Here is a 26,657-nt window from a genome sequence, read left to right on the forward strand (position 1 = left end):
TCCCTGTCACCCCAGCAGCTGGACTCCTTCCTTTCTGCTTACAGAACCACACCACATGCAACCACTGGGAAAACTCCAGCTGAACTTCTTTTGGGTCGGCAGCCATGGACTGTTTTGGACATGCTCCGCCCTCAAACGGTCCAGGAACATGTACGGCAGTCCCAAGACAAAAGGGTCGAACACGACGAGATTCCCCAGTTTACAGCCCAGCAAAAGGTATGGGCCCGATCTTATGGCGCTTCCAACACTCGTTGGCTTCCTGCTATCGTCGCAGAGACTTTGGGACCCAAAATGTATCGGGTCTGACTGGAAGATGGTTCCATTTGCAGAAGGCATGCAGACCAATTGCGTCCTCATTCTCAGCTGCCCGAATCCTTGACATCGGCTGCACCTCCAGTGTCTCAAGGATCTGCTCCTACCGGATCAGGAGGCATTGAGACTGATGCTTGGGAGGACTCTGAACTTTTGAACTCAGCTCCAACAGAGCCCTCCAGCCCTGGTCCAGAGGTCTGTTCACCCTCTGAGCTAGGGAATCCCCTCTTGGCCCCGCCGGTGTCCATTCCGGCCAGCCCTGCTTCCTCCGGCCCCCAAGTCGCTGGGTGTCCGTCCTCAACGACACTGTCGCCCTCCTGACCGGTTTCAAATGCAAGACCGGTTACGAGACTTTCGACGGGCCCGCCGAAAGTGATCAGCTGCCATGTTCTCCCTGTAGCGTCCCTGGAAGTTGTTCTCACATCCGGACGTGGAAGAAGCCATGTAAATCTCCTGAGTTGGAGGACTGTATTGGACAATTATGAGTTACTGGTTTATGCCTGTTCTTGTTTTGTTGTTTTTTTTTAGGGATGGATGGAAGGTGTTATACCTGAAGGGTTTCACATGTACTGTCACTTTAAGGCTGGCTCCACCCAGGAGTGATGACAAGGGTCAAGGGGCAGAGTGGCCATCTTTAGACACATGTAGAGATGTATTGATATGCAGAGCTGTCCTGTAATGCTGTACAGAGTGTCCTGAATAAACAACCGTTGTTCCAGACCAGAGTCCTGTGTCTCTCACAACACGGAGAATATAAACACATCCAACACTCCCAGCAACCCATCAACGCCCCATCCATCCAACACTCCCAACAACTCATCAACACCCCATCCATCCAACACTCCCAGCAACTCATCAGCACCCCATCCATCCAACACTCCCAACAACTCATTAGTATTCCATCCATCCAACACTCCCAACAACCCATCAACGCCCCATCCATCCAACACTCCCAACAACCCATCAGTATTCCATCCATCCAAAACTCCCAACAACCCATCAGTATTCCATCCATCCAACACTCCCAACAACCCATCAACGCCCCATCCATCCAACACTCCCAACAACCCATCAACACCAAAATCCATTCAACACTTCCCAACAACCCATCAGTATTCCATCCATCCAACACTCCCAACAACCCATCAATATTCCATCCATCAACACTCCCAACAACCCATCAACACCCCATCCATCCAACAGTTCCAACAACCCATCAACACTCCCAACAAGTCATCAACGCCCCATCCATCCAACACTCTCAACAACCCATCAGTATTCCATCCATCCAACACTCCCAACAACCCATCAACACCCCATCCATCCAACACTCCCACCAACCAATCAACGCCCCATCCATCCATCCATCCAACACTCCCAACAACCCATCAATACCCCATCCATCCAACACTCCCAGCACCCCATCAGTATTCCATCCATCCAACACTCCCAACAACCCATCAACACCCCATCCATCCAACACTCCCAACAACCCATCAACGCCCCATCCATCCAACACTATCAACAACCCATCAGTATTCCATCCATCCAACACTCCCAGCAACCCATGAACACTCCATCCATCCAACACTCCCAACAACTCATCAACACCAAAATCCATTCAACACTCCCAACAACCCATCAGTATTCCATCAATTCAACACTCCCAACAACCCATCAACACCCCATCCATCCAACACTCCCAACAACCCATCAGTATTCCATCCAACACCCAATCAGCACCCCATGTATTCAAAACGTCTCACCACCTATCAGCTTCTCATCCACCCAACACTCTCCCTCAGCTCCCTGTGACAGGAAGAGGATGGTATAGATCAGGCATGTCCAACCTGCGGCCCGGGGGCCACATGCGGCCCGGGAACCACAATATATGCGGCCCACTGCCCCCTGACAATTTTGTTTATTTTTTGCTGGGGAGGAAGGAAGGTGGGTCGGGGGCACGGCCACAGCGGCTTCCAGCTAACTGTAGGCAGAGGCTGCCTTGGAAGGAATCATCCTCTAGTTGTGTTAAATTAGTGCTGGGGTGGGGGGGGGGGGGGTGCTGCTGCGCGGGAAGGGCACGGCGGGGTTTTATTACTTATATACCTTAACTATAGTATATATTTTATATGTGGCCCAAGAAAATTTCTCTACACTCAATGTGGCCCAGAGAAGCCAAAAGGTTGGACACCCATGGTATAGATGTTACACATAACACAGTGACATTGTATTGGTGTACAGATTTCTCCCTGAATTACATCCAGACATCTCCTATATACAGAATGTAATACTCACTGTACTTTAGGGCAGAAGTCAGGAAGGCCGGCGTATCGCAGGGTTGGAGACAATACAACGCTCTGCACCTCGCGGCTCTGTAAAACATTGGGCTCAGACGCTGGGAAACCATTCTGAGGATCCGTCTTCATGGGCACGGAGGTGAGGATACAAGAGGAGCCTGCGGAGGACAGTACATGGTATATACATGGTATATGGGCTGTATACAGGAGAGGATACAGGAGGAGCCTGCGGAGGACAGTACATGGTATATACAGTATCTCACAAAAGTAAGTACACCCCTCCCATGTGACAACACTGAAGAAATGAGACTTTGCTACAATGTAAAGTAGTGAGTGTACAGCTTGTATAACAGTGTAAATTTACTGTCCCCTCAAAATAACTCAACACACAGCCATTAATGTCTAAACCGCTGGCAACAAAAGTCAGTACACCCCTAAGTGACAATCTCCAAATTGGGCCCAAAGTGGAAATATTTTGTGTGGCCGCCATTATTTTCCAGCACTGCCTTAACCCTCTTGGGCATGGAGGTCACCAGAGCTTCACAGGTTGTCACTGGAGTCCTCTTCCCCTCCTCCATGATGACATCACAGAGCTGGTGGATGTTAGAGACCTTCCCCTCCTCCACCTTCCGTTTGAGGATCCCCACAGATGCTCAATAAGGTTTAGGTCTGGAGACATGCTTGGCCAGTCCATCACCTTTACCCTCAGCTTCTTTAGCAAGGCAGTGGTCATCTTGGAGGTGTTTGGGGTCGTTATGTTGGAATATTGCCCTGCCCCCCAGTCTCTGAAGGGAGGGGATCATGCTCTGCTTCAGTATGTCACAGTACATGTTGGCATTCATGGTTCCCTCAATGATCTGTAGCTCCCCAGTGCCGGCAGCACTCATGCAGCCCCAGACCATGACACTCCCACCACCATGCCTGACTGTAGGAAGACACACTTGTCTTTGTACTCCTCACCTGGTTGCCCCCACACACGCCTGACACCATCTGACACCAAATAAGTTTATCTTGGTCTCATCAGAGCACAGAAGATGGTTCCAGTAATCCATGTCCTTTGTCCGCTTGTCTTCACCAAACTGTTTGCGGGCTTTCTTGTCCATCATCTTTAGAAGAGGCTTCCTTCTGGGATGACAGCCATGCAGACCAATTTGATGCAGTGTGCGGCGTATGGTCTGAGCACTGACATTCTGACCCCTCCCCCACCCCTTCAACCTCTGCAGCAATGCTGGCAGCACTCATACGTCTATTTCCCAAAGACAACCTCTGGATATGACGCTGAGCACAGTGACCATGGTGAGGTCTGTTCTGAGTGGAACCTGTCCTGGTAAACCGCTGTATGGTCTTGGCCACCGTGCTGCAGCTCAGTTTCAGGGTCTTGGCAATCTTCTTATAGCCTAGACCATCTTTATGTAGAGCAACAATTCTTTTTTTCAGATCCTCAGAGAGTTCTTTGCCTTGAGGGGCCATGTTGAACTTCCAGTGACCAGTATGAGAGAGTGAGAGCGATAACACCAAATGTAACACACCTGCCCCCCATTCACACTTCACAAACTGATTTCTTCAGTGTTGTCACATGGGAGGGGTGTACTTACTTCTGTGAGATACAGTACATGGTATATGGGCTGTATACAGGAGGAGGCTGCGGAGTACAGTACATGTTATACAGCGGGTAAAATAAGTATTGAAGACGTCACCAGTTTTCTCGGGGAATAGATTTCTGTTAACCGCTTTAAGACCGCCTGCCGCACATTTACTGGCTGCCTCTCCTGCGCAAACCAACATAGCCCTACATCGGTCACACGCCTGGTGCTGGGAGGTGAGCGGGGACTCCGATGTATGTGGTTGGCGGCTCCGATCACCCCCTGACACCCGCGATCGTTCCCCGCTGAGAGAGAACGGCGGTCGGATGATGTAACACAGCTGATCGTTCTTCTCCCTGAAATGATCACAGAGCTCCTTCTATATAGAATCACATGTCTCTATGATCATTTCTGAAACCACTCCTCCATACAGTTAGAAACCCCCCCCCCCCCCCCGGGCTCACATTTAACCCTTTGATCACCCACAGGGTTAACCCCTTCCCTGCCAGTGTCATTAGTACAGTGACAGTGCATATTTATAGCACTGATTACTGCAGTAATGTCACTGGTACCCCCAAAAGTGTAAAAAATGTCAGTCAAGGGTCCGATCTGTCCGCCGCAATGTCGCAGTCCCGCAAAAAAAAAAAAAGAAAAAAAATCGCAGATCGCCACCATTCCTAGTAAAAAAATAATAAAAAAAAAAAAAAAAAAATGACAAATCCTTCCTGTAGTTTTGCGCAAACCAATCAATATCTACAAATTGGCCTAAAATTATGAAAAAATTATATTTTTAAATTTTTATTTGGGAAATGTCATATAGCAGAAAGTGTAAAATATTGTTTGTTTTTTTTTTTCAAAATTGTTGCTCTTTTTTTATTTATAGCGCAAAAAATAAAAATCTCAGAGGTGATCAAATACCAGCGAATGAATGCTGCACTGCGCACGTATCACTTAGTGCTGAATACCAACACAAACCACAATGAAGAGCAAATAGAGTGCAAGGAAATATGAATAGAATGTGAGAAATACAATCCATGGGGTGGAAATGTTTATTCCAGGGAGAAGAGTGCTCTGTGCTGCACTGTGCGGGGGTCCTGATTGGGAGTGGGCGGTCTCTGATCACAGTGTATTGATCCCCAGAGATCAGAGGAGGGCTGCAGTGAGTCTCCTGGGATACGCTAATCATATGGAATGGGGAGGAGCCTCAAAGTGCCCTCATCATGTGGAATGGGGAGGAGCCTCATAGTGGGCTCATCATACGGAATAGGGAGGAGCCTCGTAGTGCGATCATACAGAATGGGGAGGAGCCTCGTAGTGCGATCATACAGAATGGGGAGGAGCCTCGAAGTGCGCTCGTCATATGGAAAGGGGAGGAGCTTCAGTGAACGTCCGTAAAAACGATTTATTAAAACATAAACGGATGAACACTTCAGAGAAAGCAGTAAAATGGAGCATGAGAAAAGCTGGCCACGGTGTCACCCATCTAACTGGCCGTAATGACGTCACACATGGTCTCCTTCCAACGCGTTTCTACAAAGCGGTCCTCTTCTGGGATTGGAAGAAGCCGTGCGGCACCAACAGAGGAGCTTATAAAGAGGCAGTGACACCGAAAGTGCAAAGTGCGCGGTGCCGCTGCTGGGAACAATGCATGGATGAAGATACGATTGGTTAAGAACTTTTAATTGTTGAAAAATATATTAATAAAACGAGAAAGAAAAAAACTGAATTTTTGTAAAATCTTACCGTAAAATTCCTTTCTCGGAGTCCTCCGACAGTCGCCGCCCACTCATACAGTCTTCTCCAATGGGCATTGACCTCTTATCCACAGGAGTAAGCTAGCCAGAAGATTTTGTTAAAAACACAAAACTTTGCATAGACACACCTACAGGGGGCAGTCCCTCTGGTCCAATACCCCCGGCTAGCCTCATTCCCATTTCAGTTTGGTAACAAGCAATAGATAGTCCATGAACCCCAAAGAGGGGCGGGGGCGACGACTGTCAGAGGACTCAGAGAAAGGAATTTTACGGTAAGATTTTACAAAAATTCAGTTTTCTCTTACGTCCTCTGACAGTCGCCGACCACTCATACAGTCTTCACCAATGGGGATGTCCCTATGCAGTGTAGACATGAGGGGTGGGAAACGCAACCGTCTCAAGGTAACGAAGCACCCAAGGTCAGATAAAAGAACCTTTTCTGAACCAGAAAGGTAACCCACTGAGTAACAGGAAAGCTCAACAGGAGCGAACAAACCCAGGAGGGTAAAATAACCAAGGGGGAAAAAAACCCCACAGGAGGGAACAGGATAAAAATGCCATGTCTCCCCAAAAGTACTGCCGCACTCAGAACTTTGCGGCCAAAAGGAGGCATCTGCCGACGCCGAAACATCAAGTCCGTAAACTTTGTAAAGGTGTGCACTGATGACCAGGTCGCCGCTTGCACACCCGGGACACCGACGCCTGATGGCGAAAGACCCAAGACGCACTCACCGCTCAGAAGAGCGCGCCGTGACAAGGAAGGGCGGAACCCGTTCCCTAGGTGAATAAGCATGTACAATCGTCCGTCTGAACCAGACAGGAATGGTTGACGCAGACGCAGCCATACCATTCTGAGGCCCTCAGGAAGGACAAAAAGAGAATCCGACTTTTTGAAGGATTCAGTAGACAATAGGTAACCCTGATCGCCCTGACAACATCCAAGGAATGCAAGGCAAACTCCGTAGGATGCGTAGGATTCGCACACAGCGAAAGCAAAACAATGTCCTCATGGAGACGGATTTCAGACACCACCTTCGGAATCCCCATGAACCACCAGGTAGGGGGAGGGGCAAGATAGGACCACCAACTCCAACACTCTGCGAGCAGATGTGATCGCCACCAGAAAGGTAACTTTCTGTGACAGTGCAAGCAGAGGAATCTCCCGGATGTTCTCAAAGGGAGGACGTTGCAAACCGGACAGAACCAAATTCAAGTCCCAAGGGGTTATGGGCGCCCCCCGAGGGGGGGCCAGATGACGCACCCCCTGAATAAAGGTGCGGGTCAAGGAATTTGACGTCAAGGGGCGCTGGGAAAGAATGGCCAGCGCAGATAGCTGACCCTCAATAGTGGTCAGCGCAAGACGTAGGTCCACACTGGATTGCAGGAAGGCTAACACCCTTTCCACCGAAAAGTAGTGAGGATGGAAACCCTGCGATTCGCACCAGGCAAAGCAAGCCTTCCAGGTACGATAATAAATCTTACCGGACTAGCTTTAAGCAAGGTAGGAATGACCGCCGACGAGAGACCCCGATCTCTCAAGATCTGGCTTTTAAACAGCCACGCCGTCAAAGCCAGCGACTGTAAAGCAGGATGGAAGATCGGCCCGAGACAACAGATCGTCTCGTTAGGGGAGCCACCAGGGAGACTCGACGACCGTTTGCATGATATCCGCGTACCAAGACCGGCGCGGCCAGTCCGGGCCTCCAGGACCACCAACCTCAGTTCCGAGACCAACCTGCGTAGGAACCGTGACAACAACAGGATCGGGGGAAGGCATAAATCAGGCGATACTGATTCTAAGGCACCACCAGCGCATCCGAGGCGGCTGCCAGAGGATCGCGTGCTCTTGCCACGAGCCTTCCCACCTTGTTGTATAGAGGAGGAGCGCCATCGCGCACACAGCATCGGAAACACCTCCGGGTGTAGGGACCATTACCCCTGGTCCGGGGTCTGGCGACACAGATAGTCGGCCTGCCAGTGCTCCATACCCAGAATGTGAACTGCCGAAAGCGCCGAGACCGTGTCTCCGCCCAAGGCAAAATTTAGGCCACTTCCTTGGCCGCCCGGGCACTCCTGGTGCCCCTTTGGTGATTAATATACGCCAACCGCAGTGGTGTTGTCCGCCTGCACCCGCACAGAGTGGCCCTGAAGACGATCCCTCCAAAGAGTCTGATCATTCTCAGTTCCCAGGCATGTATCGGTAGGGAGGATTCCTCCACCAACCAAGTGCCCTGGGCAGACAATTTGCCCAGAATGCCACCCCAGCCCGACAGGCTGGCGTCCGTGGTGAGCACTTTTCAAAACAACGGCCGGAAGGATTTCCCTTCCGTCAGAGCCGGAGACTGGAGCCACCACAGAAGGTCCGCTCTGACCCAGTGACTCAAAGATATCCTCCTGTCCAATGACTGAGGATGCCTGTCATAGAATGTGTCGGCAGATAAGAACCATTTGGCCCATCTAGTCTGCCCAATATATCTGAATCCTATGAATAGTCCCTGGCCCTATCTTATATGAAGGATAGCCTTATGCCTATCCCATGCATGCTTAAACTCCTTCACTGTATTTGCAGCTACCACTTCTGCAGGAAGGTTATTCCATGCATCCACTACTCTCCCTGTCCCTCCTGGCTAGGATCTCCGCTTGCAGAGATCGCGTGTGGAACTGTGCAAATGGTATCGCCTCGAAGGCTGACACCATCAATCCTAGGGACCGCATACAGGTCCTGAGTGATGAGGAGATGTTGTCCCTGAGGGACCTGACCTCGTTCAGCAGAGTCCGGAGTATGTCCTCCGGCAGGAAAACTCTCACATGGGCAGAGTCCAGGACCATTCCCAGATAAGGGAGATGAACAGAAGGGAGCAATGTCGACTTATGAAAGTCGATGGCCCATCCGAACTCCTGGAGCGTCTGAACCGTGGTTGACAGATCGCGCAGTCGAGTTGACCTGGAACTCGACCTTAACAGGAGATCGTCCAGATATCCAAGGATTGCGATCCCCTGCGCCCGCAAGAGGGCCAGAACAGGAGCCAGAGCTTTGGTAAACACCCTTGGAGCCGAAGCGAGACCAAAAGGTAACGCTACAAACTGATATCGCTCCTCTGCGATTGCGAATCGGAGGAACCTCTGATGACCCTCGAATACAAGGATGTGTAGAAACACATCCTTGAGGTCGATTAAAGCCAGGAATCTTCGGGGCTCAAAGAGGCCACCACCGATCAGAGGGATTCCATACGGAAATTTTGAACCCGCACAAAGCGGTTTAGAAACTTTAGGTCCAGAATCGGACACACCTTGCCCTCCTTTCAGGGCACCGTGAACAGATTTGAGTAAAAACCCCCGAAAACCTGTCCCGATGTGACACCGGGACAATCACCCCCTGGGCGAGGAGATCCTGAACTGCCCGTAGGAGATCTTGGAAACGATCTGGGGTCAATAAAGATTTGAGGGAAAGAATCTGTCTGCTGGGCCCGATCAAAATTCGATCTTGTACCCCGTCCGAATGAGTTCCTAAACCCATCGGTCCTGACGGGGCTTCCGTGCCAGAGTGGGCATCTATAGACTTGCCCGCCCAAGGCTTCTTCTGGCCACCAGAGGCCATGAAGAATTTGCCTTGGTCATGTGCCTTAAAGGCACGAAAGGACCCCTGGTTAGGTTTAAAGGAAGGGTCCCTCTTACCGCAGAAAAAAAACTTACCCTTGGACACATGGGGCAGCAGAGAGCTATTACCCCCAGTGACCCCCTTCCCCAACTCGTCCAAGGAGTCCCCAAAAAGGCGATTCCCTTCATAAGGGATGTCAGACACCGTCTTCCTGGAAGTCTGGTCGGCCCACCAGCTCTACAGCCACACAAGGCGACGGATCACTGCGACAGCAAATAAGCGTAAGACTAAATGGGCCTCGTCCAAGGCCGCATCACACAGGCATAAAACCGCCTGAACAATTTGGTCCACCATCTCCAAAGTAGCAGGAGGGGCCTGATCTAACCAAAAATGGCCGCCAATAGAAAGTAATGGGGAGGCTTTGGGAAAATGGCCGCCGAGCCCTGAATAAAACACACAGTGCCACACGCAAGATAGCGCCAGAAGGGCGCGAATTACACTAGAAAATGGCTGCTGACTGCCCTTCACTGAAGCCAGAGCTGACTGCCCACATCCAAAATGGCGGCCCCGCGAATCTTACATCGCGGCGTCCCCCATTAACTATGTCTGTACCCCAAAGTGACACACACACTCCCAAGGGACTCAGGGACCCCCGCACATGCCCCACAGCGCGGTATGACCGCAGATAGCACCCCAGCAGGGACAGTGAGGGAGACACAGGGACCACACGGACAGACATTAGGGGGATCACACAGACTCTACACAGACTGCCATCCCCAGGAGAGAAGGCCCCACACACACACCCCCAGCATACAATGTCACAGACAGTGGGGGTAGCATGGTACTCACCGAACCATGCGATTTTGTGGGTGCCACTCTGCGACGGGAAGCCTCCCACCCCAGGTGGTGGGGGTGCCGTCAGTCAAAACAGGATGTTTGCCACACGCGGCGTATCCTAGCGAAGTGGGCTTTGTCCCTGAGGATAGGGACAGGTCATTTGCGAGGTCAGGGCGTACGCATAGCCTGCTAAACGCTCGATGGCAGGCTGGGATTCCGTAAGGCTCTAGAACAACCAGTGCGATTCCCAGCTCCGCAACGCTGTAGTCTTCCGAAGTCTGACTAACTAAGCGCAGGAACAAATAAAAAGCTATCAGTGTAAAGAAAAACACACACACACTTAGCAGAAATAAAATGTAAGAAAGGGCTGAGACTGCAGCCCCAGCACAGGGAAGCCTGCCTACTCCTATATAGGCAAAAGACAAACTGAATTGTGAATGAGGCTAGCCGGGGGTATTGGACCAGAGGGACTGCCCCCTGTAGGTGTGTCTATGCAAAGTTTTGTGTTTTTAACAAAATCTGCCTAGCTTACTCCTTTGGATAAGAGGTCAATACCCATAAGTGAAGACTGTATGAGTGGGCTGCGACTGTCAGAGGACGTAAGAGAAAAAAAAAATAAAATAAGGGAAGGGATAAGTCATAGGAGTGGAAAATTGATGTTTTTATTGTGTGAAAAATAGAAATGCAGAAAAAACATTCAATCCATGGGGTGGAAATCTCTATTCCAGGGAGAAGAGTGCTCTGTGCTGCACTGTGCGGGGCTCCTGATTGGGAGTGGGCGGTCTCTGATCACAATCTATTGATCCCCAGAGATCAGAGGAGGGGTGCAGTGAGTCTCCTGGGATACGCTCATCATATGGAATGGGGAGGAGCCTCGAAGTGCGCTCATCATATGGAATGGGGAGGAGCCTCGAAGTGCGCTCATCATATGGAATGGGGAGGAGCCTCGTAGTGGGCTCATCATATGGAATGGGGAGGAGCCTCTTAGTGCGCTCATCATATGGAATGGGGAGGAGCCTCGAAGTGCGCTCATCATATGGAATGGGGAGGAGCCTCGAAGTGCGCTCATCATATGGAATGGGGAGGAGCCTCGAAGTGCGCTCATCATATGGAATGGGGAGGAGCTTCGTAGTGGGCTCATCATATGGAATGGGGAGGAGCCTCTTAGTGCGCTCATCATATGGAATGGGGAGGAGCCTCGTAGCGCGCTCATCATATGGAATGGGGAGGAGCCTCGTAGTGCGCTCATGATATGGATTGGGGAGGAGCCTCGTAGTGCGCTCATGATATGGATTGGGGAGGAGCCTCATAGTGAAAGTCTGTAAAAACGATTAAAACAAACGGATGAACACTTTAGAGAAAGCAGTAAAATCAAGTATGAGAAAAGCTGGCCCTGGTGTCACCCATCTAACCGGCCGTAATGACGTCACACATGGTCTCCATCCGACGCGTTGTTACAAAACTGTCCTCTTCTGGGATTGGAAGAAGCCGTGCGGCACCAACAGACGAGTTTATAAAGAGGAAGTGACACCTAAAGTACAAAGTGCGCGGTGCCACTGCTGGGAACAATGCATGGATGAAGATACGATTGGTTAAGAACTTTTAATTGTTGAAAAATATATTAATAAAACGAGAAAGAAAAAAGAACAAATGTTGGTAAAAGAGAAGTAAAGGTTTGGGCTATTTTTAGTAACACACTTACCTGAGTGGAAGCTGCATGTGTCCCCTGACACCTCTACACTGAGAACCGAGCGATCCAACACCGCCGATCGCTCACTTCTCACAGCTCCTGAGCAGAGAGCTGCTGACTTCAGTCACCCCTCTCTTCACTTATTGGAGTGCTGGGCTGTGAAGGGGCGCGAGTGGCTGGCTCAGGCTATCAGCAGCTTTCCGCTCTGCCCTCTTTTCACTCATTGGAGTGCTGGGATGTGGAGGGGCGGGAGTGGCCGGCTCAGGCTATCAGCAGCTCTACGCTCTGCCCTCTCTTCATTCATTGGAGTGCTGGGATGTGGAGGGGCGGGAGTGGCCGGCTCAGACTCTCAGCAGCTCTCCGCTCTGCCCTCTCCTCGCTCACTGGAGTGCTGGGCTGTGGAGGGGCTGGAGCTGCTGGCTCAGACTCTCAGCAGCTCGCCACTCTGCCCCTTCCTTGCTCATTGGATTGCTGGGATGTGAAGGGGCGGGAGCGGCCGTTTCAGGCTCTCAGCGGCTCGCTGAGAGTCTGAGCCGGGTGTCAGTCCAGGCAGCTGGGGGATCCATAACCCAGAACCCGACCATAACACAGACCCTAGACCATAACCCAGACTCCGACCATAACCCAGACCCCAGACCATAACCCAGACTCCGACCATAACCCAGACCCCAGACCATAACCCAGACACCGACCATAACCCAGACACCGACCATAACCCAGACACCGACCATAACCCAGACCCCCGACCATAACCCAGACCCCAGACCATAACCCAGTCCCCGACCATAACCCAGACCCCGACCATATCCCCGACCCAGACCATATCCCCGACAAAGACCATAACCCAGGCCCCAGACCATAACCCAGGCCCCAGACCATAACCCAGACCCCAGACCATAACCCAGACCCCCGACCATAACCCAGGCCCCAGACCATAACCCAGACCCCCGACCATAACCCAGACCCCCGACCATAACCCAGACCCCCAACCATAACCCAGACCCCGACCATAACCCCGACCATAACCCAGACCCCAGAACATAACCCAGACCCCAGACCATAACCCAGTCCCCGACCATAACCCAGACCCCAGACCATAAACCAGCCCCCAACCATATCACCGACCCAGACCATATCCCCGACCCAGACCATAACCCAGGCCCCAGACCATAACCCAGTCCCCGACCATAACCCAGACCCCAGACCATAACCCAGCCCCCAACCATATCCCCGACCCAGACCATATCCCCGACCCAGACCATAACCCAGGCCCCAGACCATAACCCAACCCTAACACAGCCCCCGACCATAACCCCGACCATAACCCAGACCATAACCCAGACCATAACCAAGACCCCCAGACCATAACACAGACCCCAGACCATAACCCAGTCCCCAGACCATAACCCAGTCCCCAGACCATAACCCAGTCCCCAGACCAAAACCCAGACCAAAACCCAGACCCCAAGCATAACCCAGGCCCCGACCATAACCCAGGCCCCGACCATAACCCAGGCCCCGACCATAACCCAGGCCCCGACCATAACCCAGGCCCCGACCATAACACAGACCCCGACCATAACACAGACCCCGACCATAACACAGACCCCGACCATAACCCAGACCCCAGACCATAACCCAGACCATAACCCAGACCCCAGACCATAACCCAGCCCCCGACCATAACACAGACACCAGACCATAACCCAGACCCCAAGCATAACTCAGACCATAACCCAGACCCTGCCTCTTTAGAGGTGGAAATCTCAAAACACATATCTGCCATCGTGAAACACCATGGATGGGTGGATAGATGGAATCATAAATGGAAATGCTTCCATTCCATTGGGTCTTCACATTGAATGGGATGTTAATTAATTTACAAATCCGATTCCAGAAAAGTTGGGACACTGTACAAATTGTGAGTAAAAAAGAAATGGACTAATTTACAAATCTCATAAACTTCTATTTTATTCACAATATAATATAGATAACGTATCAAATGATGAAAGTGAGACATTTTGAAATGTCAGCCAAATATTGGCTCCTTTTGGATTTCATGAGAGCTCCACATTCCAAAAAAGTTGGGACAGGTAGCAATAAGAGGCCGGAAAAGTTAAATGTACACATAAAGGAACAGCTGGAGGACCAAATTGTAACTTATTCGGTCAAATGGCAACATGATTGGGTATAAAAAGAGCCTTTCAGCGTGGCAGTGTCTCTCACAAGTCAAGATGGGCCAAGGATCACCAATTCCCCCAATGCTGGGGGTAAAATAGCGGAGCAATATCAGAAAGGAGTTTCTCAGAGAAAAATTGCAAAGAATTAATCTGGAACAATCTCTGTGTGTAAGGGTCAAGGCCGGAAAACCATACTGGATGGCGGTGATCTTCGGGCCCTTAGACGGCACTGCATCACATACAGGAATGCTACTGTAATGGAAATCACAACATGGGCTCAGGAATACTTCCAGAAAACATTGTCGGTGAACACAATCCACCGTGCCATTCACCGTTGCCGGCTAAAACTCTATAGGCCAAAAAAGAAGCCAAATCTAAACATGATCCAGAAGCGCAGGCATTTTCTCTGGGCCAAGGATCATTTATAATGGTCTGTGGCAAAGTGGAAAACTGTTCTGTGGTCAGACCAATCAAAATTTGAAGTTCTTTTTGGAAAACTGGGACGCCATGTCATCCGGACTAAAGAGGACAAGGACAACCCAAGTTGTCATCAGCGCTCAGTTCAGAAGCCAGCATATCTGATGGTATGGGGTGGCATGAGTGCGTGTGGCATGGGCAGCTTACACATCTGGAAAGGCACCATCAATGCTGAAAGGTATATCCAAGTTCTAGAACAACATATCCTCCCATCCAGACGTCGTCTCTTTCAGGGAAGACCTTGAATTTTCCAACATGACAATGCCAGACCACATACTGCATCAATTACATCATCATGGCTGCGTAGAAGAAGGATCCGGGGACTGAAATGGCCAGCCTGCAGTCCAGACCTTTCACCCATAGAAAATATTTGGCGCATCATAAAGAGGAAGATGTGACAAAGAAGACCTAAGACAGTTGAGGAACTAGAAGCCTGTATTAGAGAAGAATGGGACAACATTCCTATTCCTAAACTTCAGCAACTTCTCCTCAGTCCCCAGACGTTTGCAGACTGTTATAAAAAGAAGAGGGGAGGCCACACAGTGGTAAACATGGCCGCCTTGTCCCAACTTATTTCAGATGTGTTGATGCCATAAAATGTAAAATCAATTTATTTTTCCCTTAAAATGATACATTTTCTCAGTTTAAACATTTGATGTCATCTATGTTATATTCTGAATAAAATATTGAAATTTGAAACTTCCACATCATTGCATTCTGTTTTTATTCACAATTTGTACCGCGTCCTGACTTTTTTGGATTCGGGTTTGTATTATATGCGTATACATGTACATCAATTATTACATTTTCAGGTAGGTTCTACTATTCCCCACATTGATGGTTGTCTTCTATACATCCCCCTTTTTTTTTTTTATAAATATATATATATGGGCTTTTATAATACAATATATACAGCACGCACTATATTCATTTCAGTAGGGTGATTTGCAATGTCATACCTTCATGTAACCACTAGATGGCGACAATGCATGCAGACAGATTTTCATGATCTGGATTATTTATGCTATTAAAGGAGAAGTACGGGGAAAGCCGGTTTGGCTGTACATCTATGGATGACGGGAGAGTAGTTCATTCCGCACTCCTGTGACCCGTTTTCAGCAGAGTGGGCTGAAGTTCGCTCTCTGCTGACGTCACAGAAGTCGGTCCAGGCACTGCATCATCACAAACATGAATTCAAGATCCGCCAGAGCCTGAGCCGGCTGCTCCCGCCCCTCCACAGCCCAGCGCTCCAATGAGCGAGGAGAGGGGCAGAGCGGAGAGTGCTGAGAGCCTGAGCCAGCCGCTCCCGCCCCTCCACATCCCAGCACTCCAATGAATGAGGAGAGGGCAGAGCGGAGATTGCTGAGAGCCTGAGCTGGCCGCTCCCCGCCCCTCCACATCCCAGCCCCTTCACATCCCAGCACTCCAATGAACGAGGGGGGCAGAGCGGATAGCTTCTGATAGCGGCTGAGAGCCTGAGTCATCCAATCCCACCCCTTCACATCCCAGCACTCCAATGAACGAGGGGGGCAGAGCGGATAGCTTCTGATAGCGGCTGAGAGCCTGAGTCAGCCAATCCCACCCCTTCACATCCCAGCACTCCAATGAATGAGGAGAGGGCAGAGTGGAGAGTGCCGAGAGCCTGAGTCGGCCAATCCCGCCCCTTCAAATCCCTGCAATCCAATGAGCGAGGAGAGGGCAGAGTGGAGAGTGCTGAGAGTCTGAGTCAGCCGCTCCCGCCCCTCCACATCCCAGCGCACCAATGAGCGAGGAGAGGGCAGAAAGGAGAGCTGCTGAGAGCCTGAGCCAGCTGCCCCCCGCCCCTCCACAGCCCAGCACTACAATGAGCGAGGAGAGGGCAGAGCGGAAAGTGCTGAGAGCCTGAGTCAGCCGCTCCCACCCCTCTACAGCCCAGCACTCCAATGAGCGAGGAGGGGACAGAGTGGAGAGTGCTGAGAGTCTGAGCCGGCTGCCCCCCCGCCCCTCCACAGCCCAGCACTCCAATGAATGAGGAGAGGGCAGAGCGGAGAGTGCTGAGAGCCTTAGCCGGCCGCTCCCGCCCCTCCACTGTCCAGCACTCCAATGAGCGAGGAGAGGGGCAGAGCGGAGAGTGCTGAGAGCCTGAGCCAGCCACTCCCGCCCCTCCACAGCCCAGCACTCTAATGAATGAGGAGAGGGCAGAGCGGAGAGTGCTGAGAGTCTGAGCCGGCCGCTCCCGTCCCTCCACAGCCCAGCACTCCAATGAGCGAGGAGGGGACAGAGTGGAGAGTGCTGAGAGTCTGAGCCGGCCGCTCCCGCCCCTCCACAGCCCAGCACTCCAATGAGCGAGTAGAGGGCAGAGCGGAGAGTGCTGAGAGCCTGAGCCAGCCACTCCCGCCCCTCCACAACCCAGCACTTCAATGAGCGAGGAGGGGACAGAGTGGAGAGTGCTGAGAGTCTGAGCCGGCTGCCCCCGCCCCTCCACAGCCCAGCACTCTAATGAATGAGGAGAGGGCAGAGCGGAGAGTGCTGAGAGTCTGAGCCGGCCGCTCCCGTCCCTCCACAGCCCAGCACTCCAATGAGTGAGGAGAGGGGCAGAGCGGAGAGTGCTGAGAGCCTGAGTCGGCTCTTCATTGCTCTTCATTGTGGTTTGTGCTGGTATTCAGCACTAAGTGATACGTGCGCAGCGCAGCATTTAAAGGAACATTTTCTTCACATTGCATTTCTTTCCCAACATTTAAAGGCACAGCGCACCATTTTTGCACACAATATATTTCTATTGACATGAAATATTCCCCACGTCGGTAACAAGCCATGCAATCCATACATACAAAGACTAAAAAACAAATCCGTCCAGAAATGAAGTTCTGTGTAATAAAATAAAATGACACGGGAAAAAACATTGAATACATGAAGAAAGGGAGGTGCAAAAAGCCAAGACACCAGCTGAAACCTATCAGTAATTAATAAGAAATCCCGCCCCTTGTCAGTACAAATTACCATCAGTGGGTTCAGTCTCACCGGATGGCCTATGAAAGGTGTCTCATTACCAAGGTGTCACACCAGAAACATCTCATGATGGGGGAAAGCAAAGAGCTCCCTCAACACCTTCGCAGCCTTATTGTGGATGGGATTGGTTACCGAAGGATTTCTAAACTTCCGAATGTTCCAGTGAGCACTGTTGTGTACCTGCAGGAGAAGGTGCGGGAGCGTGTTCGGGGGCCTCTGCGTTCAGACTGGACGATTTGGGCCATAAAGTTATGTGTGACTGCAGTAAGAACCTCCCTGGAAGGAGCAGAGGACGCCGTCATACCAACAAGGGAAGAATCCGAAATTAGGATCAAAGTGTAAGCTGGGGGCCCTTAGTCCAGCAGGACTGCCCCTCCCCCCCCCCCCCCCAACGTCAACACCATATATCAGCTCTGGAACAAGGCTTCTGTTGCTCCACCAAAGAGTTGGTAGCCGGTGAGGGTGGGATGCCCGGAGCATAGGGTGGGAGAAGACGGTGGGATGCCCGGAGCAGGGGGTGGGATGCCCGGAGCGGAGGGTGGGATGCCCAGAGCAGAGGGTGGGATGCCCGGAGCGGAGGGTGGGATGCCCGGAGCGGAGGGTGGGATGCCCGGAGCGGAGGGTGGGATGCCCGGAGCGGAGGGTGGGATGCCCGGAGCGGAGGGTGGGATGCCCGGAGCGGAGGGTGGGATGCCCGAAGCGGAGGGTGGGAGAAGAGGGTGGGATGCCCGGAGCAGAGGGTGGGAGAAGACGGTGGGATGCCCGGAGCAGGGGATGGGATGCCCGGAGCGGAGGGTGGGATGCCCGGAGTGGAGGGTGGGATGCCCGGAGCGGAGGGTGGGAGAAGAGGGTGGAATGCCCGGAGCGGAGGGTGGGAGAAGAGGGTGGGATGCCCGGAGCAGAGGGTGGGAGAAGACGGTGGGATGCCCGGAGCAGAGGGTGGGAGAAGACGGTGGGATGACCGGAGCAGGGGATGGAATGCCCGGAGCGGAGGGTGGGATGCCCGGAGTGGAGGGTGGGATGCCCGGAGCGGAGGGTGGGAGAAGAGGGTGGAATGCTCGGAGCGGAGGGTGGGAGAAGAGGGTGGGATGCCCGGAGCAGAGGGTGGGAGAAGACGGTGGGATGCCCGGAGCAGAGGGTGGGAGAAGACGGTGGGATGACCGGAGCAGGGGATGGAATGCCCGGAGCGGAGGGTGGGATGCCCGGAGCGGAGGGTGGGATGCCCGGAGCGGAGGGTGGGATGCCCGGAGCGGAGGGTGGGATGCCCGAAGCGGAGGGTGGGAGAAGAGGGTGGGATGCCCGGAGCAGAGGGTGGGAGAAGACGGTGGGATGCCCGGAGCAGGGGATGGGATGCCCGGAGCGGAGGGTGGGATGCCCGGAGTGGAGGGTGGGATGCCCGGAGCGGAGGGTGGGAGAAGAGGGTGGAATGCCCGGAGCGGAGGGTGGGAGAAGAGGGTGGGATGCCCGGAGCAGAGGGTGGGAGAAGACGGTGGGATGCCCGGAGCAGAGGGTGGGAGAAGACGGTGGGATGACCGGAGCAGGGGATGGAATGCCCAGAGCGGAGGGTGGGATGCCCGGAGTGGAGGGTGGGATGCCCGGAGCGGAGGGTGGGAGAAGAGGGTGGAATGCTCGGAGCGGAGGGTGGGAGAAGAGGGTGGGATGCCCGGAGCAGAGGGTGGGAGAAGACGGTGGGATGCCCGGAGCAGAGGGTGGGAGAAGACGGTGGGATGACCGGAGCAGGGGATGGAATGCCCGGAGCGGAGGGTGGGATGCCCGGAGTGGAGGGTGGGATGCCCGGAGCGGAGGGTGGGATGCCCGGAGCGGAGGGTGGGAGAAGAGGGTGGAATGCTCGGAGCGGAGGGTGGGAGAAGAGGGTGGGATGCCCGGAGCAGAGGGTGGGAGAAGACGGTGGGATGCCCGGAGCAGAGGGTGGGAGAAGACGGTGGGATGCCCGGAGCAGAGGGTGGGAGAAGACGGTGGGATGCCCGGAGCAGGGGATGGGATGCCCGGAGCGGAGGGTGGGATGCCCGGAGTGGAGGGTGGGATGCCCGGAGCGGAGGGTGGGAGAAGAGGGTGGGATGCCCGGAGCGGAGGGTGGGATGCCCGGGGCATAGGGTGGGAGAAGACGGTGGGATGCCCGGAGCAGAGGGTGGGAGAAGACAGTGGGATGCCCGGAGCAGGGGATGGGATGCCCGGAGCGGAGGGTGGGATGGCCCTGGTAGGAAAAACTTAAGGAAGAAAAAATGGTTCCTGTAAAAAATAAATATAAAAAAAACTTCAATCCTCCTGGGCAAAAACACTGAGGCATGCTGGGAATAGCCGGGGTGATCTCCGGCTCAGCCAATCCTACTTCTCCTGTATAATCCAAAGATGGAGGGGACTTCCTGTGTCCTGCAAGGGCGGGGAAGGAAACATTTTCCAGCATGCCTCCCCCTGCACGTACCTGGCATCAGTTCCCCTCGGTCCAGAGTCCGACGAACTCCTCCCGCACTACTGCCCTGGTAGGCGATATGCCACTTCTTATACTGTGTACAGGAGAGCCGAGGGCTGAGCCTGCCAGAGAAAGAAAGAAGGCGGAGTCAGAGGGGAAGGTGTATGACATCACACAACTGGGGAGGGGTCACCCATACCAGAGGAGGAGGGATGGGAGGGGTCACCCATACCAGAGGAGGAGTGATGGGAGGGGTCACCCATACCAGAGGAGGAGTGATGGGAGGGGTCACCCATGCCAGAGGAGTGATGGGAGGGGTCACCCATACCAGAGGAGGAGTGATGGGAGGGGGTCACCCACACCAGAGGAGGAGTGATGGGAGGGGGTCATCCACACTAGAGGAGGGATGGGAGGGGTCACCCATACCAGAGGAGGAGGAGGGATGGGAGGGGTCACCCATACCAGAGGAGGAGGGATGGGAGGGGGGTCACCCATACCAGGAGGAGGAGGAGGGATGGGAGGGGGTCACCCATACCAGGAGGAGGAGGAGGGATGGGAGGGGGTCACCCATACCAGAGGAGGGATGGGAGGGGGGTCACCCATACCAGAGGAGGAGGGCCACCGATACCAGAGGAGGAGGGATGGGAGGGGTCAGTCATAGCAGAGGAGGGATGGGAGGGGTCACACGTTCCAGAGCAGGGTCATAGATTGGTGGGGGAGTGGTCACTCAAAGCAGAGTAGGGATGGGAGGGGTCAAACATACCGCAGCAGGGTCAGTATGGTGGGGGAGGGGTCAGCAATAGCAGAGTGGGAGGGGTCACACTTTTCTGAGAAGGGTCAGAGATTGGTGGGGGGGAGTGGTCAGCAATAGCAGAGTAGGAGTGGCAGGGGGTCACATGTACTGGAGCAGGGTCAGAGATTGGTGGAGGAGCGGTCAGTCATAACAGAGTAGAAGTAGGAGGGGTCACATGTACTGGAGCAGGGTCAGAGATTGGTGGGTGAGTGGACAGCCATAGCAGAGTAGAAGTAGGAGGGGTCACATGTACTGGAGCAGGGTCAGAGATTGGTGGGGGAGTGGTCAGCAGAGTAGGAGTGGGAGGGGTCACATGTACTGGAGTAGGGTCAGAGATAGAAACATAGAAACATAGAATGTGTCGGCAGATAAGAACCATTTGGCCCTTCTAGTCTGCCCAATATATCTGAATCCTATGAATAGTCCCTGGCCCTATCTTATATGAAGGATAGCCTTATGCCTATCCCATGCATGCTTAAACTCCTTCACTGTATTTGCAGCTACCACTTCTGCAGGAAGGTTATTCCATGCATCCACTACTCTCTCAGTAAAGTAATACTTCCTCATATTACTTTTAAACCTTTGCCCCTCTAATTTAAAACTGTGTCCTCTTGTGGTAGTTTTTCTTCTTTTAAATATGCTCTCCTCCTTTACCGAGTTGATTCCCTTTATGTATTTAAAAGTTTCTATCATATCCCCTCTCTCTCCTTTCTTCCAAGCTATACATGTTAAGGTCTTTTAACCTTTCCTGGTAAGTTTTTTCCTGCAATCCATGTACTAGTTTAGTAGCTCTTCTCTGAACTCTCTCTAGAGTATCTATATCCTTCTGGAGATATGGCCTCCAGTACTGCGCACAATACTCCAAGTGAGGTCTCACCAGTGTTCTGTACAGCGGCATAAGCACTTCTCTCTTTCTACTGCTTATACCTCTCCCTATACATCCAAGCATTCTGCTGGCATTTCGTGCTGCTCTATTACATTGTCTTCCCACCTTTAAGTCTTCTGAAATAATTACTCCTAAATCCCTTTCCTCAGATACTGAGGTCAGGACTGTGTCAAATATTCTATATTCTGCCCTTGGGTTTTTACGCCCCAGGTGCATTATCTTGCACTTATCCACATTAAATTTTAGTTGCCAGAGTTCTGACCATTTTTCTAGTTTTCCTAAATCCTTTTCCATTTGGCGTTTCCCTCCAGGAACATCAACCCTGTTACATATCTTTGTGTCATCAGCAAAAAGACAAACCTTACCATCGAGGCCTTTTGCAATATCACTTATGAAGATATTAAACAAAATTGGTCCCAGTACAGATCCCTGAGGTACCCCACTGGTAACATGACCTTGTTCTGAATGTTCTCTATTGACTACAACCCTCTGTTGTCTGTCACTCAGCCACTGCCTAATCCACTCAACAATATGGGAGTCCATGCTCAATGACTGCAGTTTATTGATAAGTCTTCTATGTGGGACAGTGTCAAAAGCCTTACTAAAATCTAGATATGCAGATCTAGATTTGGTGGGGGAGTGGTCAGCCATAGCAGAGTAGAAGTAGGAGGGGTCACACGTACTGGAGAATGGTCAGAGATTGGTGGGGGAGTGGTCAGCCATAGCAGAGTAGAAGTAGGAGGGGTCACACATACCAGATCCAGGGTCAGAGATTGGTGGGGGAGTGGTCAGTCATAGCAGAGTAGAAGTAGGAGGGGGTCACATGTACTGGAGAAGGGTCAGAGATTGGGGGGAGTGGTTAGCCATAGCAGAGTAGAAGTAGGAGGGGTCACATGTACTGGAGCAGGGTCAGAGATTGGTGGGGGAGTGGTTAGCCATAGCAGAGTAGAAGGAAGAGGGGTCACACATACCAGATCCGGGTCAGAGATTGGTGGGGGGAGTGGTCAGCCATAGCAGAGTAGAAGTAGGAGGGGGTCACACGTACTGGAGAAGGGTCAGAGATTGGGGGGGGGGAGTGGTTAGCCATAGCAGAGTAGAAGGAAGAGGGGTCACACATACCAGATCCGGGTCAGAGATTGGTGGGGGGAGTGGTCAGCCATAGCAGAGTAGAAGTAGGAGGGGGTCACATGTACTGGAGCAGGGTCAGAGATTGGTGGGGGAGTGGTCAGTCATAGCAGAGTAGAAGTAGGAGGGTGTTGTGGAAATTTTGATTGTGGACATTTCTTTAGTTAAATAGTCATAATGTCTCCCAGTGTCAGTTTTATGGATGAGCACAGACAGGTCCATAAGATGGCAGCCATTTCTGCTCATCTCTGCACATGGCTGTGTTTCTACATAAGCACTGCCCATTGTACTTTCTGTGATTGGTGGTTGTGAAGCCACTCCCTGCAACTTTCTTTTGTTCACTTGCTGTAAATAAACCAAGCCCTGCCCTGAGACTCACACAGAACACACAGAGGACAGAAGACACAGGAATGCCCACACACACACACATACACAGACAGACACAAGCTCACACAGCAGCTCACACAGCCATTTCATCCATGAAGACACACAGAAACTCTCAAACACAAACACTTGCTCTTACACACATGCACACACATACATATCCGGAGAGAGACGTGGCAGATGGCATTAAAATGACCCAGCGCGTCTGTTCCTTTCCTGACCGAGCGCTTGGTAAACCGTTATGCAAAAGAGCGGTGCATTTGTACTTTTCAGTACAAGCTATTAATGGAGCTTGGTGCGTAATAATCTTAAGCACACTGAAGCGGGTTTCTATGCTCCAAGCCCTATTAATTTCCACGACAGAGGGGTCACATGTACTGGAGAAGGGTCAGAGATTGGTGGGGGAATGGTCAGCCATAGCAGAGTAGAAGTAGGAGGGGTCACATGTACTGGAGAAGGGTCAGAGATTGGTGGGGGAATGGTCAGCCATAGCAGAGTAGAAGTAGGAGGGGTCACATGTACTGGAGCAGGGTCAGAGATTGGTGGGGGAGTGGTCAGTCATAGCAGAGTAGAAGTAGGAGGGGGTCACAGATTGGTGGGGGAGTGGTCAGCCATAGCAGAATAGAAGTAGGAGGAGTCACACGTACCGGAGCGGGAAGCTGCACCAGCCGTTGGGCTCTGCGTATTCCCGGGGAGGGTCGCCACGTTTCCTGTACATCTCGTCTCCACGCAGTTTGTGGCACGAGTCGCAGTGACACATGCTCAGCTTGGGGTCCTCCGTGAAATATCCATCTACAGGGGGGGGGGGAGAGAGTGCATGAAATCCTCAGAATAGACGTGGCAGAGAAATCCTTGTCTGCTCTATATGAGGCGCCCCCTGGAGGGGTCAGAGGTTAGGGGTCCTTACCTGGAAGCAGCAGAGACTCCTTGAACCTCATACACAGAGCGAGGTATTCACAGCTCAGCAGGGTGAGGGGGTCCGGAGGGGCCCAGCAAAGACTCTCCTTCACTCCTATATACAAAGTCTGGTCAGTGGGGGCACTCCGCACACAGCACAGCACAGAACAAAGGGTGGGGGAGGGGAGGGGAAACCTACCGTCCACCATGCCTGCAGGGGAAACCTACCGTCCACCATGTCCGCCTTCTCCCGCTCTCCAGGAAGGTGGCCTTCATGAGTATCAGATTCCGCCCCCTGCGCCTCTCCCGTTACTATGGAGATCTGCGAGAAAAAACCCTCATCCAATCACACACAGGAAACATTACAGACAATATATGTGAGAGAAGGGCCACCCCCATCCCCCCACACTATATTAGACTGGGCAAGGAACAGACCACCCATCATCACACCCCTTGGACCAGGGACAGACCACCCATCATCACACCCATTGGACCAGGGATAGACCACCCATCATCACACCCATTGGACCAGGGACAGACCAGCCATCATCACACCCATTGGACCAGGGACAGACCAGCCATCATCACACCCATTGGACCAGGGACAGACCAGCCATCATCACACCCATTGGACCAGGGACAGGCCACCCACCATCACACCCATTGGACCAGGGACAGACCACCCACCATCACACCCATTGGACCAGGGACAGACCACCCATCATCACACCCATTGGACGAGGGACAGACCACCCATCGCCACACCCATTGGACCAGGGACAGACCACCCATCATCACACCCATTGGACCAGGGGCAGACCACCCATCATCACACCCATTGGACCAGGGACAGACCACCCATCATCACACCCATTGGACCAGGGGCAGACCACCCATCATCACACCCATTGGACCAGGGACAGACCACCCATCATCACACCCATTGGACCAGGGACAGACCACCTATCATCACGCCCATTGGACCAGGGACACTGACCTGCTCGCACTGCCCGTACAGGTCCACTATGACGTAACACAACTCCGGTAGGTCCGGGACTCCGACTCCCTGATCCAATCCATTGATATAGAGGTGAAGCCCACCTGAGGAGTCAATCAGGAGGCCCAGGCACGTCCCCTCCGGACACAGGTCAAGATTTGGTCCATAACCTTCCCGGATCTGAGGAGAACATGACATCATAGTGCCAGAATAGACATCAGAAATCATCGTACCATAGAATGAGGACACATTGCATGCCGTCCTGTCCATCTACCCTCCCCCAAACGACTACCACTGACTCTCCTGTCCATTCCTCCCCCCACAGGTACCCGGTGTTGGCTGTGGGGAGCAGGGATATCCGCCCTCCCCCCCCCACCCCCCAATCATGTGACAGTGAATGGGCCTACAGATTGGCTGTCAGGTCAGACCAGTGCATCATGGGAGGAGGTCACATGCTCCCCACATACCCAGTACTATGGCAGAGGAAGGATTAGCGGAGGAGTACTCTGCTCCCCCCCTCCCAACACTAAGCACCCCCCCTCCCCACAATTCAACTGTTAAATATCAGGAGTTCCTTGGTCATTACAGACAGTTATATGAAAGTGGGTGGTGCTTACTGCCTGGATGGGTGGGACAGCAGGTGAGACTCTGTACAACACTGGGGATACCTCGGCTCCCTACAACGCTGGGGATACCTCGGCCCCCTACAACGCTGGGGATACCTCTGCCCCCTACAACGCTAGGGATACCTCGGCCCCCTACAATGCTGGGGATACCTCAAGCCCCCTACAATGCTGGGGATACCTCGGCTCAGTACAACACTGGGGATACCTCGGCTCAGTACAACACTGGGGATACCTCGGCTCAGTACAATACTGGGGATACCTCGGCTCAGTACAACACTGGGGATACCTCGGCTCAGTACAACACTGGGGATACCTCGGCTCAGTACAATGCTGGGGATACCTCGGCTCAGTACAACACTGGGGATACCTCGGCTTAGTACAACACTGGGGATACCTTGGCTCAGTACAATGCTGGGGATACCTTGGCTCCGTTACAGAGGATGGCGCTGCGCTGGAAGATCCAGGCACTCCTCTTGATGACGGCGGCTGTAGCCGGGAAGTTGAGCCTCTCTGGTGAAATGCCGACAACTCCTAAGGAGAGTGAGGACGTCCACCGCGAGGAGAGCTGGTCTATCCTCACCTACCGGTAAAAAGGATACGTTCCCACCAAATTACACCACTATACACCACCCGACCCCCATACACCACCATACCCCACCCCAAACACCCATACCCCACCCAACACCACCCGACCCCCATACCCCACCCCAAACACCCATACCCCACCCTACACCACCCGACCCCCATACCCCACCCCAAACACCCATACCCCACCCTACACCACCCCGACCCCCATACACCA

General features: G+C 52.7%; 1 protein-coding gene across 1 annotated transcript in view; it reads right to left on the bottom strand.

The window, feature by feature from the left end:
- The window catches only part of NEURL4 (neuralized E3 ubiquitin protein ligase 4), a 98,596-nt gene that overhangs the window by 5,740 nt on the left and 66,199 nt on the right, over positions 1-26,657 (bottom strand). The window contains exons 21-27 of the mRNA XM_082255884.1: positions 26,277-26,435; positions 25,230-25,409; positions 24,461-24,554; positions 24,243-24,347; positions 23,983-24,127; positions 20,160-20,269; positions 2,608-2,767 (exon numbers count right to left, since the gene is read on the bottom strand). Coding sequence (XP_082112010.1) covers positions 2,608-2,767; positions 20,160-20,269; positions 23,983-24,127; positions 24,243-24,347; positions 24,461-24,554; positions 25,230-25,409; positions 26,277-26,435 — 953 coding nt within the window. The remainder of the gene's footprint in view (positions 1-2,607; positions 2,768-20,159; positions 20,270-23,982; positions 24,128-24,242; positions 24,348-24,460; positions 24,555-25,229; positions 25,410-26,276; positions 26,436-26,657) is intronic.

The sequence above is a fragment of the Pelophylax lessonae genome (genome assembly GCF_965119305.1).
Source record: "Pelophylax lessonae genome assembly, chromosome: 4".
Classification (NCBI taxonomy): Eukaryota; Metazoa; Chordata; class Amphibia; order Anura; family Ranidae; genus Pelophylax; species Pelophylax lessonae.